General features: G+C 42.9%; 2 protein-coding genes across 2 annotated transcripts; both read right to left on the bottom strand.

The window, feature by feature from the left end:
* Positions 1-1,790: 1,790 nt before the first annotated feature.
* LOC108554908 (uncharacterized) lies at positions 1,791-5,724 on the bottom strand. Its single transcript, XM_017910321.1, has 5 exons — positions 5,597-5,724; positions 4,607-4,908; positions 3,628-3,868; positions 2,672-3,009; positions 1,791-2,098 (listed from the first exon to the last, which is right to left on the bottom strand). Exons 1-5 carry the CDS (start codon positions 5,722-5,724, stop codon positions 1,791-1,793), a joined length of 1,317 nt encoding a protein of 438 aa, XP_017765810.1.
* A 1,014-nt stretch (positions 5,725-6,738) lies between these two features.
* Positions 6,739-9,183, bottom strand: LOC108554907 (uncharacterized). The gene is made up of 2 exons (XM_017910320.1): positions 8,262-9,183; positions 6,739-7,070 (listed from the first exon to the last, which is right to left on the bottom strand). Exons 1-2 carry the CDS (start codon positions 9,181-9,183, stop codon positions 6,739-6,741), a joined length of 1,254 nt encoding a protein of 417 aa, XP_017765809.1.
* Positions 9,184-12,637: the final 3,454 nt, after the last annotated feature.

Genomic DNA, 12,637 nt, shown 5'->3' with positions numbered 1-12,637 from the left:
GCGACAGAGTTTCCGCGCGTTATTAATATTTAAACAAAAGGGGCGGCGAAAGCGACCGCCTTTGTGGCTCGACAAAAAGCTGCACCCCACTCGCGGAGGGGCGAATAAAATCCCAGAAAGAGCGTAAGACACGCCGCTAATTAATTAGTACCAATTGCTGCACGGAGAAAAACGAATTCGAAGGAAGTTCCTCGAGGGTCTTTCCTCGTGGCTATTGCTGAATTTGCGAGATGCTGCTTTTTAGATTTTATTTCGCCATTCCCGGGGGTGAATATTGGAATTTGGTTTATTGGGAATTTTGGCCCCTTTTTGTGAACAGTCGAAGGAGTTTTTAGGGGTGGTTTTAATGAAGTGGGGCGATAATGCGAGATTCTTATGGGGAGTGGAATTGAGTCGGTGGAGTCGTGTTTCTTGAAGTTTGAGAATTTTGGAGGTGTATTTCTTCGTTTGTGGGAATAGGCGAGTTTCAAATTATTTTATTGTGTTTTTGGGAATTTTGGTGAGTGACTTCTTTAATTTTAGAGGAAGGGAAGCTTCCAAATTTTTCTACCGTGCTTCTTACAATTTTGCAGAAATAATTTTTTAATTTCCTTTAATAGGGATCTGCTTATATAATTTTTGGGAATCTTTTATCAAGAATGGTGTTCCGTAGAATTTTTCATAAGTCTCATAAATAACATTTCACTTTCGATATTGTACTATCTGTAATTTTGGATAAGCTATTTTTAAATTTAGGATGATAAAAGTCCCTTAGAAACTTTGCTATTATACATACAAAAATAATTAAAAAATTTGGTTGACAAGTAATTATTAAATTCGATTTTCGTATAAATAATTAAATTCTCAAATTTTCTCACATTCAAAGCAAAGATGCCATGAGAAAATTAATCTCCAGGTAGTATTCTCATTACCAAAGTACCCTCCAAAATTGAATTATATCTAAAAAAAAAAACAGATAATAAATTTTATTTTAATGTTTATACTCCTCCACATACGTCAAACTCTAAGAAACCAATAATTCCACTATCCCTCTCTCCTCTCGATCTGATCAAAACTCACCTGCCACGACTCTCCAATGAGAAATTGCAAAATAAAACGAGGAGCGCCATAAGGACGAGGAAAAGTAGACTGGGCTCGGTGCACAGATTCGAGGTTTTATTCTTGTGTACACAGAATCGTTATCAGCGCTGGTGTCTTCTATATACAATCGATTTCGTGCCGAGGGAACGGTGATTACCACTTAGAAGATCGTCGAACACCGAAGACGGAAAGCGAGGGTTTTCAAGGGGACACGTTTAGACTCTAATCGATTCACCTAATGCGAGTATGTACATCGTGCAGCTAGCTTCGTAGTCCCGGACAACACGCACAGTGTAACATCTACAATGACCCGAGGACAGTTTACAAAAATATATATTACACAACCAGTAGGAGGGAAACGATCGAGTAGGAGCGATTCGTTTTACTCTCTTGCTCTACGACGCGTTCGTTGCTCTCGAGGATCGAGTCTCTCATTGATGAATTACAACGAAATGGGCTCGTTTCTACCATGTCCGACACCCACACACACACACATATCCTTAGACAGCGATACAGGGAAGAACTCCTTGTACGAAAATAGTCACGAGAATCGCCTGGGAACGAGGGAAGGATCTCCGATCCTGAAACGTGGTTACAGTGTTCGTGTTCCGTACGTATTCTCCATTTTCCTTTCTATCTTTTCAATTATTCGATTCGAGATGGGTTCTTCTTCGTTCACAGGATACTTCAAGTCAGTCGAAGAAACGGTGCTATTCCACGTATCGAGAGGGTATTCGCGCGGCGCCATGAGACGTGTGCAGCGACCTCTTTGGCTTCTCCGTGAAGCCCTCTGTCGGTTTCCTTTGGTACTTCGAGGACAATCGCGTGTAGTCGGTGGAAAGTTTGTCTTGGCTCTGTTCTGGGACCTCGTAGATCGTCGACGACTTCCCTTCTCGAGATCTGCGTGGCTTCGTGGGGTACAGAACGGATGGGATGTTGGTGGCGCCACTGGCGTCCTTCGCGCTGTACCTCAGGTTGCAATGGCCGCAGTACAGTTCGTGGCTCTCGGGTTCGTCGCCTGAAAATTAGGGAAAAACACGTGGTTATTGTTGCGAGCTCTGTAATTTACAATTGCAGGTAAAATTTCTGATTCGTACTGTAGTATTTGAATTAGTTGACAAATTTATGTCAAGTCATGTTTGAGGTTAGAATGAAATTAACTAAATTTGAGCATCATTTAGTAATTAATAGTGCCTAAAATTCGCGAATAATTTGTAATACTGTACACCTTTCTATAGAAAGGTGATCTTTAACTAAATGTACATTTTTAACCTTCTATTTCTTTCGCAGTATGCATCTCAGAGTGCACTAACTTAATCCTAAGTACTTATGGTATTTTCGTGACGATTGCATAGTCTTGAGTAAGAAAAGAATTATAATTTACTTATAATAAATATAAATAATACAAAATTATAATAAAAATAAATAATTTATGGTGATTGTAGAAAAGAATTTGAAAATAAAAATAAATATCTAACAGATGTCAAAGCACAGAATCAAGTATAAAGTAGTATACTAAGTAAAATACAGTGTCGAATGGAATGTAGTAAAAATTCGGCAGCAAAGGTAGCAATTAAATGTAGGATCTCACCAATTGGTCCCTTAAAGGTAATATTCGCGTTGTCGAATCTGCAGCTGTTCTTCCGAGGCTGTTCGTTCCTTTTGCTGGACAGGCTACCGCAGCGATTGCACCTTCTCGTCCTGTTCAGCTCCGACTCCATCAGTCGGTCCACATCCGGTTTGGTGCGAGCTCGTCGAGTCAACTGGGTCGAGGGTGACACGTCGTCGTATCGATCAGCTTCGTTCCTCGGCGACCACTGACGATAGTCCGTGGACTGTCGCCTTGGCGAACACTTCAGCGACGTTCGGACGAAGTCTTCTTCTGATAAGGGCTCGGGTATCTCGCGCTCGGCCACGTTGTGGTAGAACCTGGTCGGAACCACGTTTCAAAACGACGATCTCCGATTCATCGTGTGTCGTACAATTGTCATTGCGTCGCGTGTATAAAATTCCATGGACAACCCATTCGAAACACGTTTTGGCTATCAGCACTATGATGCCAATTATTGGCACAATCTTCGTAAAGTTTGGATTTAGTGTGAAAATTCGAAATTAAAAATTTAATTCAACAGCATCGATGTTATTGGAACGAGAAGTATAAATTGTCCTACCCATTTGATGCCAAACGTAATATTTTTTAGAGAACTTTGAGTAGAGTCTGTCAAATATGCTTGACAGTGTACAGAGAAATTTGTGATGCAAATGTTGCTCCTCACATTTCTATGTCTGCCACACACTTGATAAAATTAAAGAAGATTAAATTTTATGCTTGAAAATAAATTGTAGCACTGTCAGAAATGAGTGAATAGCAAATTAGCGTTGACATCAGTTGCGAATATTTCGAATAATGACACGGACAATGCGTGGACACGTGTAATGTACATTTAAATAAATACAGACGATAATTGAAATGATAAAACACCAGTGTAACGAAACGAAGGAAATTCTTTGAAATTAGACATTATTTTGGTAAAGGCCGGAGCATACCTGGGAGATGAGGGATGATTTTGCACCAAAGCCACTCGTTGCTGGCAACGAAGCCTTCGCGTGTCAGGCTGCGGCTCCACGGCTCTCCATCGCTGCTGTCTCAGTGGTGCCTCGTTCTTGCTTGCTCTTTGAGTTCTGCGAGCCTGCGGAGACGGTTCAGACTCGTCGTCTATCTCGTCGTCCGCTTCCTGCTCCTCGTAATCCTTGTCCAGGAATTTACTTGCCCCCTCGTGATCATCCTCTGTCGGCGAGAATTCACAAATTTTATAAACTCCCACTCACAAATTAAATTCCACCGATATTTATACTTAATACGTGAAAATTCCCTTCCCTAATTTAATTTTCGATTATTTTCAAAATTATTTTCCACTTTACTTGCCAGAGTATCACGAATGAATTTGGCTAATATGGAATAGTATTTAATTTCCTTTTCACTGCATTTAAGTGCAGGAAAACGTCTAATCAATGGCCTTTAAGTTACCGGTAAGAAAATGAATATTTTTACCGAATTTCTGTAAAAATTCGAGTTTGAAGAATGTATCGTGAAATAGGATTAAAATTGTACTTCTTTTTCATTTCTCGGGAAGGAAGACGAGTTTATTAAATAATTTTTAAGCTGGAAGTAATTTAATCTCATTAGGGTTAATATAAATGTGGGGGACCACCCCCGTTTTTGCTGTTAGTCGGTTTGAACGAGGGGTATCCTCGATGTGAGGATGAAAGGGACGAAGTGATGGGATGCTTTGTGTCCTGGGCCTGCTAGTGGACTCATCAGGCCCTGTCTTAGACGGGGATACTATTGGAAAGTTTGGAATTTCTATCCCAGAAAGTGGGGGGTTTACCGAGAAAATTTACTTGCGAGAAAATCCTCGAACCTTCTTGAACTTGGGATTCATTTCATAACGGGGGTGAGAATGATGCCGCCGTATATATAATATAATAACTAGTCGGGGTTAATATCCCAAATTTAAAATTCAACCTGTGACTTCCTCTTCAACCTCTTCCTCCGCGTTGTCCTCCACGAGATTTCCCAATTGTTCGTCGATGAACTTCAGTTTCTCGATGTCGCCCAGCTCGTCGTCGTAGTGGGTCTTCCTCTTCGGCGAGAAGCCCGGGAGATGGTGTTTGTCCCGATTAGTCTTCGACCGACCCTGAAGATACGCCGCGTCGGGGCTGTGAAACGAGCTGCACTTGGAGTACGTCGGGCTGGAACACATGTGGCCCCACTGCGGCTTGTAAGAAGTCGTCGAGGAATAGTAGTTCGCTGGCGATTCCGGGTTCCTTAAGGATATTCACATGAGAAAAAATTCTACCGAATTTCTTGCGAACGAATAATCACTAACCCTTTGCACTCGTGAGGTAACTCAGACATTTATTCTGGTACATTGAAGTCGAAGTAACTAATACTTTGACTTCAATAATTAGATTAACTGTGACTTCAATAATTAAACTAGACAATAACTAGATTAGAATATCGAAACAAAATATACGTGATTTTCTTCATTTATTTTAGCAATATTATTATATTATTGTATTATATTTGTATTGTATTGTATTATTGCATTATATTTCTATTATATTATATTATTGTATTATATTTCTATTATGTTGTATTATTGTATTATATTTCTATTATATTGTATTATTGTATATTTGTATGATATTGTAGATTAAAGTATTGGAACAAAATATACGTGATTTTCTTCATTTATTTTAGCAATATTATTATATTATTATATTGTTATATTTATTCCATTATATTATTATATATACTATTGTATTAATGTATTATATAATTATATTGTTATATTCATTGAATTATATTATTATATATATTACTGTATTTAATATTATACAATAGTTAGCAAAACCTTCGAGTGCAAAGGGGTTAATCGTCGAAGAAATAAAATTTCGAATTCTCCGGGAAGATTGCATATGAAAAATTGCTACAAGCTACTCGATTACTTACTTGCTACATCTGCCAAGCGGGAAAGACTGGCTCTTCCTCTGCTGATGTTTCCAGCAAGAGTCGACTGTGTCCCTCGCGTCGGGTTGCGAATGTGCTAAGTATTTCTTGTAATTCTCGACTTGTTTCATCGTTAAAATTTCGTCGTTTGTCCACAGTGTCCGGGGAATAATATCGTCGAACAATAGTCCTTTCACTCTCGCACTTGTCAATGGACGATTAGCATGATTCGTCTCAGGGAATCGTGTCTCCTATTCCATCGTCGTGCAACGACGTCCACGCGACATCCAAAATCGGGTAAGTAGAAGCAATCGACCGACGTTCGTGAAAATAAACGATCTCGCGAGTCAGCCTGCCAAATCTCTGTCAAACGTTCGTTCAACGCTTTCGAAACTATCGATCTACGTCAACATAGAATTATCTTCACCGGGTCTCGCTTCAAAAGCACACGAGTCTCATTTCCACCCCTGAATCCCCGATCGAGATCTGTAATTCGCTCCGAGAGGCTACCAAGTGTCATACGTTGCTCCGACCTTTCTCTTCATGTTCCGCGCGAGATCAACCGAAGAGGAACTCGGTGTCACCAGAATCCTCGGAATACTCAGGACTATCGTAGTCCTCAGAGTCTAGAGAATCTGCAGAATACTCAGAGTCCTCGAGTCCTCGGGGTCTCCGGTATCTTCAAAATCTTGACAGTTTTTAGAGTTCGTAGTCTTCGAAATACTCGGAATCCTCAAAATTCTCAGGGTCCACGGAACACTCCGATTTTCCAAAGTCCCAAAATTCCAAAATCCTCGGAATCTCCGGAAAACTCTATATCCTCAAGGTCCCAGAGTCCTAGGAATCTCCTGAACACCCTAAATCCTCAAAGTCCTCGGAATCCTCGGGATCTTCGGGGTTCTTAGAACAACGGAAACCGTTCAGAGGTATCGGAAAGGACGAGGACACGTCAGGGTACCGCACGGAGGACTGGAAAACCGTCAGAGCTGGAAATCGTCGAAGCCGCGCGAGAATCGTCCTTGGGCTTGGATCAGGCCCTCCTCGAACGCGAGCAGTCGAACATTTCTAGGATCGAAGAACGGATGAAGCAGGGGGGAAGAGAGGAAACGAAGAGGTGCTTCTCGATCGAGGAACGCGGACTGTTTTCACCATTTGTCGGTCTCGTTGCTGTCCTCGTGCTCCAGCGACGAGTTCAGCGATCGCTGGAACTCGTGCACCCTCTGACTTTGCTGCTCGTGGTGGTGCTTCCGCCACTTGATCCGCCGGTTCTGGAACCACACCTTCACCTGGGCCTCGGTCAGCCTGAGTGCGTGCGCCAGGTACAGCCTCTCGGGCCCGACCATGTACTGCTGTCTCGCGAATTCTCCCTCCAATCTCTCCAGCTGCTCGGCCGTGAAGATCGTACGCACCCTCTTCAGCTTGCCGCCGCCGCCGGAACACGAGCTCGAGCTGCTGTTCTTCGTGCCGCCTTCCTGACCTGCGAGCAGAGAATTTTCACGGTGAACAATGGACTGGGTGCAACGATGGTCTTTGCTGAATTTTGCGTGGGAAGGTAAATTGATTTTGACATTAGAGTTTTTCAGGTTAATTGCATCAACCGTCTGTTGCTAACCGATGGACGTGTTGCTTTTAATGCTGACGCGAAAATAGGTTGACAGAAAATAGGTTTAACATTTAAATTGTTAAATTGTTTATTATTTTAGATTTGGGAAATATTATTTTTTAGCTTTTATAAACTTTTATGAATTCATTGAGAGAATTATTGTAAATACTATTATGGAGGTTTAAATTACTTATCTTAGTTGCTCTAATATTTTTATTGTAATTTGGGGAGAATATACGACTACTTTTGACCGAATTGAAATTAATTTCCCATTATTTGTGTGCAAACATGAATATAAGTACGTAGCCATTTCAATTTGTATAGGTTCTGAATAGAATTTAAAATTGTATTGACATTTTCGACTAATATCGTAGTGAGCTAATAAATTTACATAGATGAAAGGATCAAAACCTATTTTATTTTCGTTATTATTTCTAATACTATTCCAGTGTTAAGTTATATTTAAGTTATATTTCGGTTTCTTTAAATTTGAAGAGAATAAATCAAATCTGAACAGGTTATGTAGACGTCAAGACAAGATGCAGGTTTGGTTCGTTATTCGTACCTGGAGATGAAGGTGAATCCAATTGGGAGAGGTTAGAGGTTAATGTTTCAGAGATTTTATATTCCTCGGTTATTACGGAGGTCAACTAGAATTTTGTAGACTATGGACAAAACTGACACACGGATTTTCGCCAGAAATATCGTCACGCAATTTGCATTTGTTTCTGGAGAGTGTCTGAAGTTTGGAACACGAAACTATCTTAAGGCTGATCAATTAAACCATGTGTCAATTATTTTTATCAAATATCGATTACTTTAATCCACCTCCGATTCAAAAACCTTGCATATTTCTAATTAACCACGATCTATATATATATACGATTGTATAAATACCAATTCTTTTACTAAAAGAATTCGAGGTAGAGCTTTAAATAGGACCCTAATAGCTGTCAGATGCCATAAGGCTAACCTGTACTTAAAAATCCAAGCTTCCTCGACCTTCCCAAAATTCATGCAACGTGACCACCCCAAATTAACCACCAAAAATCCCATATCAAATACCCTGATGCTTCCTGTACTGTTGCTGCTGACTACGCTTCTCCCTGGGATTGTTCCTGAGCCCAAGAATCGCGTCTATGGTGAACGACTTAGCCTGCTGTTGCTGTTGCTGCTGCGAGTGCTGCATCTGCGTGATTGAATGCGGATGTGGTATCTGCGTGGAGAGATTCTGGGCCGAGAGATCGGTGCCCAAGAGATGAGATCGTCTCATGCGTTCCAACGCGATAGCCTCTAGATCCTGGTTCCTCGGTTGCATCTGCATATTCTTCAGCTCGTTGTGCTCCAATATCGGTGGATTTTCCAGCAGGCCAGCTCCACCTCGAAGTCTCTCCAGTGCAAAGTTACCGATATGACTCTCCCTCATCCTGTCCAACGACAGGTTGAACTCCTTCATCCGGTCTAGACTGTAGTTCTTCAACAGGCCAAAGTCCTTGATGTCTTTCTCCGACACGGCGAAATTCAAGTCCTTGCCGTACCTGTCAAGCGACAGAGCTGCGTGCACGTTCTTGTGCCTGTTCTCGCGAAGATTAGACAGCAGATCCTTGGCCGTCGGGTTCTTGGTCCTGCACAGGTTAGACGTCTCAAGAGACTCGTCGTTCTCGCTGGTCCTGTCCATAGGATACGCCATCTCGTTCAGGCTACCGGCTATGTAACCGTAGTCCTTGCCTTTGTTCAGCGTCATAGGGAGATTCCTGGTCGGGGTCTCGAAGTCGTCGAAACGGATAGAGGTTCTGCTAGGCTCTAGACCCAGATGGAAGTCTTTGGGCTCTATGGACGGGTCCTCCTTTGACTTCTCTACGGACAGGTTCAGCTCCTTGATGCGGTCTTGGAAGGCTCGCAGTTGGCTCTCCGAGTGACTGCTCTCGCTTCTACAATCGGAGAGATCCTCGACGGTCAGTCTGCCCGACGGATCGTTCGGCTCCATAATCAGCCTAGGTGCACCTGATCCCCACAGCGCAGCGTTCTAAACCGAGTCACGAAGAGTATCTTTCGCGAGTATGTTGACACAGACTTGACAGTACACAGAACGAACGTCTACCATTCCCTATGACGAGTCACTCCACACGGATACGCCGTCCATCGTTGCCGAAATCTTCGAATCCTGAGGATCTTCAACTGTTTTCTGTCACGAAACACACGTCACATAGATCGGAAGCCCCGACTCGGTCGCGGGTGCACCGACATCACCGTGGAGACGATTCGGACTATCCGAGTAGCTGGCGTAACACCATGGACACACACGGGAAGGCAAAACACGAGGAACCGAACTGGAATGATGACGAGGGCAGCCTCGAAGGATGGCCGAGCCGCGCTGGCGCTGCACAGCGTCCCAGGATAATGATGTCAGGCACGAGGATCACCGCTATCAGAGAGGGTTGGCGAGCAGGACTAAGGATATCCGGCTAATGATCCCGTACGTGACGAGGGGGGTATTCACCCGACGGTCCACCCCCCTGCTCCCGTTCGCCACTCTGCTGGCAATCAGTCCGACGTTGTGTTTCACCTCCGCAACCCCCAAATGGACCGCAGAATACCCCCTCGCCACGGTCAATATTTTTTCATTCGACCAGGGTAGCCGACGGCGGGGTTGCTGGGGTGTCTGCGATTGGTCGAGCGCTGCCATCACCACGGAGCCAGGCCACGCCTAGTTGGCAGCATCGTGGGGGTTATTTGCGGGGAGTCTGTTACTTTTTTTCCACCCTCCACCTCAAACCATCCAGCCACGAGGCAGCAGCTCTCAAGGCCTGTACTCGTTCTTGCTCTGGCCGCTGTTCTAGGCCTTCCGTCTCTCCCTCCTCGCCCTATCTCTCTCTCTCTCTTTCTCTCAGTACCCGACCAGCCCCCATTAATAAGCTTTCACCCCCGTGTGTAGCGATTCGTCTCGCTCCTCTGCCGGTTCCGTCACACAGACGCAGCCGTTGCTCGTCGAGCTCTTCGCGAGGGTGGTGGTGGAAGATCTGGCTCGGGGGATGAGAGAGAGAGGGTCTGTCTCGCGTCTTCTCCTCGCTGCTCGATTGTCTGTGTTCGTCGACGATGTCATCCGCGTCTAAGACGTTCCCGGTAATTAGGTGGTCGCGTTCTAATGATGATGAGGTCGTTTAATTTTGTCCCGGTGATCTTTCTTGCCTCCGCCGCCTCGGATTGAGATAGTCCACGCCGTTGAAGGATTCACTGGGTCCTGGATGATTCCGCTCCGACGTCTCTGTTTTCTCTCTGGTAAGACGAGTTTTTCATTCTCTTTCGTGCTTCCGTATTTTTGTACTCGGAGAATGATTTTGGTACGCGTGGACGAGAATAGGAAATCGTGATTGATCGTGAACGATGGTATACGATTTCTACAAAAACTTCTGTAAATAATTCTGTATGAAAAAATAAATCGAAAATGTGGGATAAAATTTTTTCATTGGAGGCCTCGTTTTTGAGAAAATTAACTTCAAACGTGTGTTGGCGCAACTGCACTTTATTGAGTTAGGTATTTAAATTTATTCTTACACGAATGATTAAATTTTCTTGCATTTTTATAATCATTCTGTAATATTTGTAAGTAACTACACTGTTTAAATTGTTCGTCAATTTAAAATTTGTCAATTTCTGATATAGTCACGTGATACAGACGCACACCCAACACGCATACAAAGGTAATTTTCTCACGAACAGTGCCTCGTATGAAAAATATTTATTCCACACTTTCGACGTACTTTTTCACGTAGAATAATTATCTTCACGAATATTCCTTCGATTACAGGATACTTTTGGCATAAACTTAAATCATTGGTATTGTCATAAAGCGTACTAAGGGGTGGGTAATAATGGCAGAATATTGTCTTCGATTTTGAAGGTAAAGTTTGAACTCAGGAGTGTCGTAGGAGGAAGCAGTGTTCGCGAATAATCGAAGATCACCGTGCGTATGTTCTTCGAGAGCTAGAGCAAACACGGTTCGCCTAATTGCCCCTTTCTGGCCTGAAACTTCATCCGCAATCCCCTCATTAGACGTTGACGGGTATGCGGGAATTTCAGTGCCTCGGAAAACCTCTAAGGAGCTTAAGCTCAAGGGCAAGAGCTTAATTACGACCAGGTTTTACGTCGTCTTGACTTTTCTCTCCTCCATCATTATTTTATCACTTCCTTCTTACCTCGACGCCTAGCTGCACACTCTGTTAATCGAACATTTGAGGAATTTCATCCCCCTGATTATGTACCCTCGCTTACAATTAATTACTTAACAGAAAAGTTAGGTTAACGCGAATCTTTAAGGGCAGTTTCCAAATATTAAACTTTCATGAACGAAAAAAGATGGCGGTACCTTCGCGTAAATTACAATGACGTCATTCGTGTACAGGAATGTTGATCAATGATAAGGAAGGTTGTACACTTTATCATGCAAAATTTTATGCACAGCAGTTTAACGAGTAATGAATTTTGAGCCAGGATTCTTACAAACAGAATAATAGAGTTCGGTTTAATGGACGAAGTGTTTAGTGGCAGCGAAAAGTTCCATAGGGCCATTATGAAGTTGAGATTGAGCTATAAATCCGAAATTTACTTCGACCGTGTCTTGCATATTTTAGAAACCAGACAATAGATCCGCGTAATTGCATCGTATATTTCCCCATGACGCTAAGTTCGGGTCCAGCAGCTCGAGCTGCTCAAGAAACGCCATAAAACTAAACGTTAATCCCATTCTTAAGTGCAACCAGGCTGTGATTCGAAACTCGACCCACCATCGTTCATGCGTCACCTTTTAAACCTTACTTTAACCTCAATCTAATTCACTGTTCCAAAAATCATTCCATTTTTCGATAAACGACACCCCGTATAAAAGGCGGGAAATTCAAAAAAAGGAAATATTCAAGAAAAGATATAAAATTGAAAATTAGTTTCATTTATAATTGAAAGAAATTATTCCATGATTCGAAATTCCATTCGAATAATGAAAATTTTCGATAAAGAGTGTTTCACGTAAAAGGCGGGAAATTCAAAAAGGCAAAGCGAAAATTGTCGAGAACTGCGACGAGGAGCACAATATCCTTAAGATTCTTAGCCTCTCGGAGCAAAGGGTGGCAAAATTACTCCATTAAAGGCCAAACACCATTGTCGTACAATTTCATGGCGGTACATTTTAATTTCGATTGCAAGCTAACCTAACTTTTCCATTCGCAGACGCTTAGGGAGGCAACGGCGTCGGAAACGCACCCCTTTTGGAGCATTCGCCCTGTCTGCACTACATTCAAACCTTGTAATTATTAGCTTTCGACCGGAAGAAGTCGCTACTCGCAGTATCGAATGGGATCAGCGACAAATGTTTAAATTAAACGACGGTATGCGCGCGCGCGCGCGTCAGCGCGGGAGAGGGAGAGAGAAGGAGAGACTCCGCGACG

The sequence above is a fragment of the Eufriesea mexicana genome, unplaced genomic scaffold (genome assembly GCF_001483705.2).
Source record: "Eufriesea mexicana isolate 0111107269 unplaced genomic scaffold, ASM148370v2 scaffold113, whole genome shotgun sequence".
NCBI classification, from domain to species: Eukaryota; Metazoa; Arthropoda; class Insecta; order Hymenoptera; family Apidae; genus Eufriesea; species Eufriesea mexicana.
The sequence above is the reverse complement of the archived record's forward strand: the minus strand, read 5'-3'. Positions and strand labels throughout refer to the sequence as shown.

What these genes read in the sequence shown, in the direction of transcription:
- LOC108554907 (XM_017910320.1), bottom strand. Translation starts at nt 9,183, where the DNA reads ATGGAGCCGAACGATCCGTCGGGCAGACTGACCGTCGAGGATCTCTCC. An exon ending in ACAGTACAGGAAGCATCAGG is followed by an intron (nt 7,071 to 8,261) that starts GTATTTGATATG and finishes CTCTGCTCGCAG; the next exon opens with GTCAGGAAGGCGGCACGAAG.
- LOC108554908 (XM_017910321.1), bottom strand. Translation starts at nt 5,724, where the DNA reads ATGAAACAAGTCGAGAATTACAAGAAATACTTAGCACATTCGCAACCC. An exon ending in CCGCTTGGCAGATGTAGCAA is followed by an intron (nt 4,909 to 5,596) that starts GTAAGTAATCGA and finishes AATATCCTTAAG; the next exon opens with GAACCCGGAATCGCCAGCGA. An exon ending in TACCTTTAAGGGACCAATTG is followed by an intron (nt 2,099 to 2,671) that starts GTGAGATCCTAC and finishes CCTAATTTTCAG; the next exon opens with GCGACGAACCCGAGAGCCAC.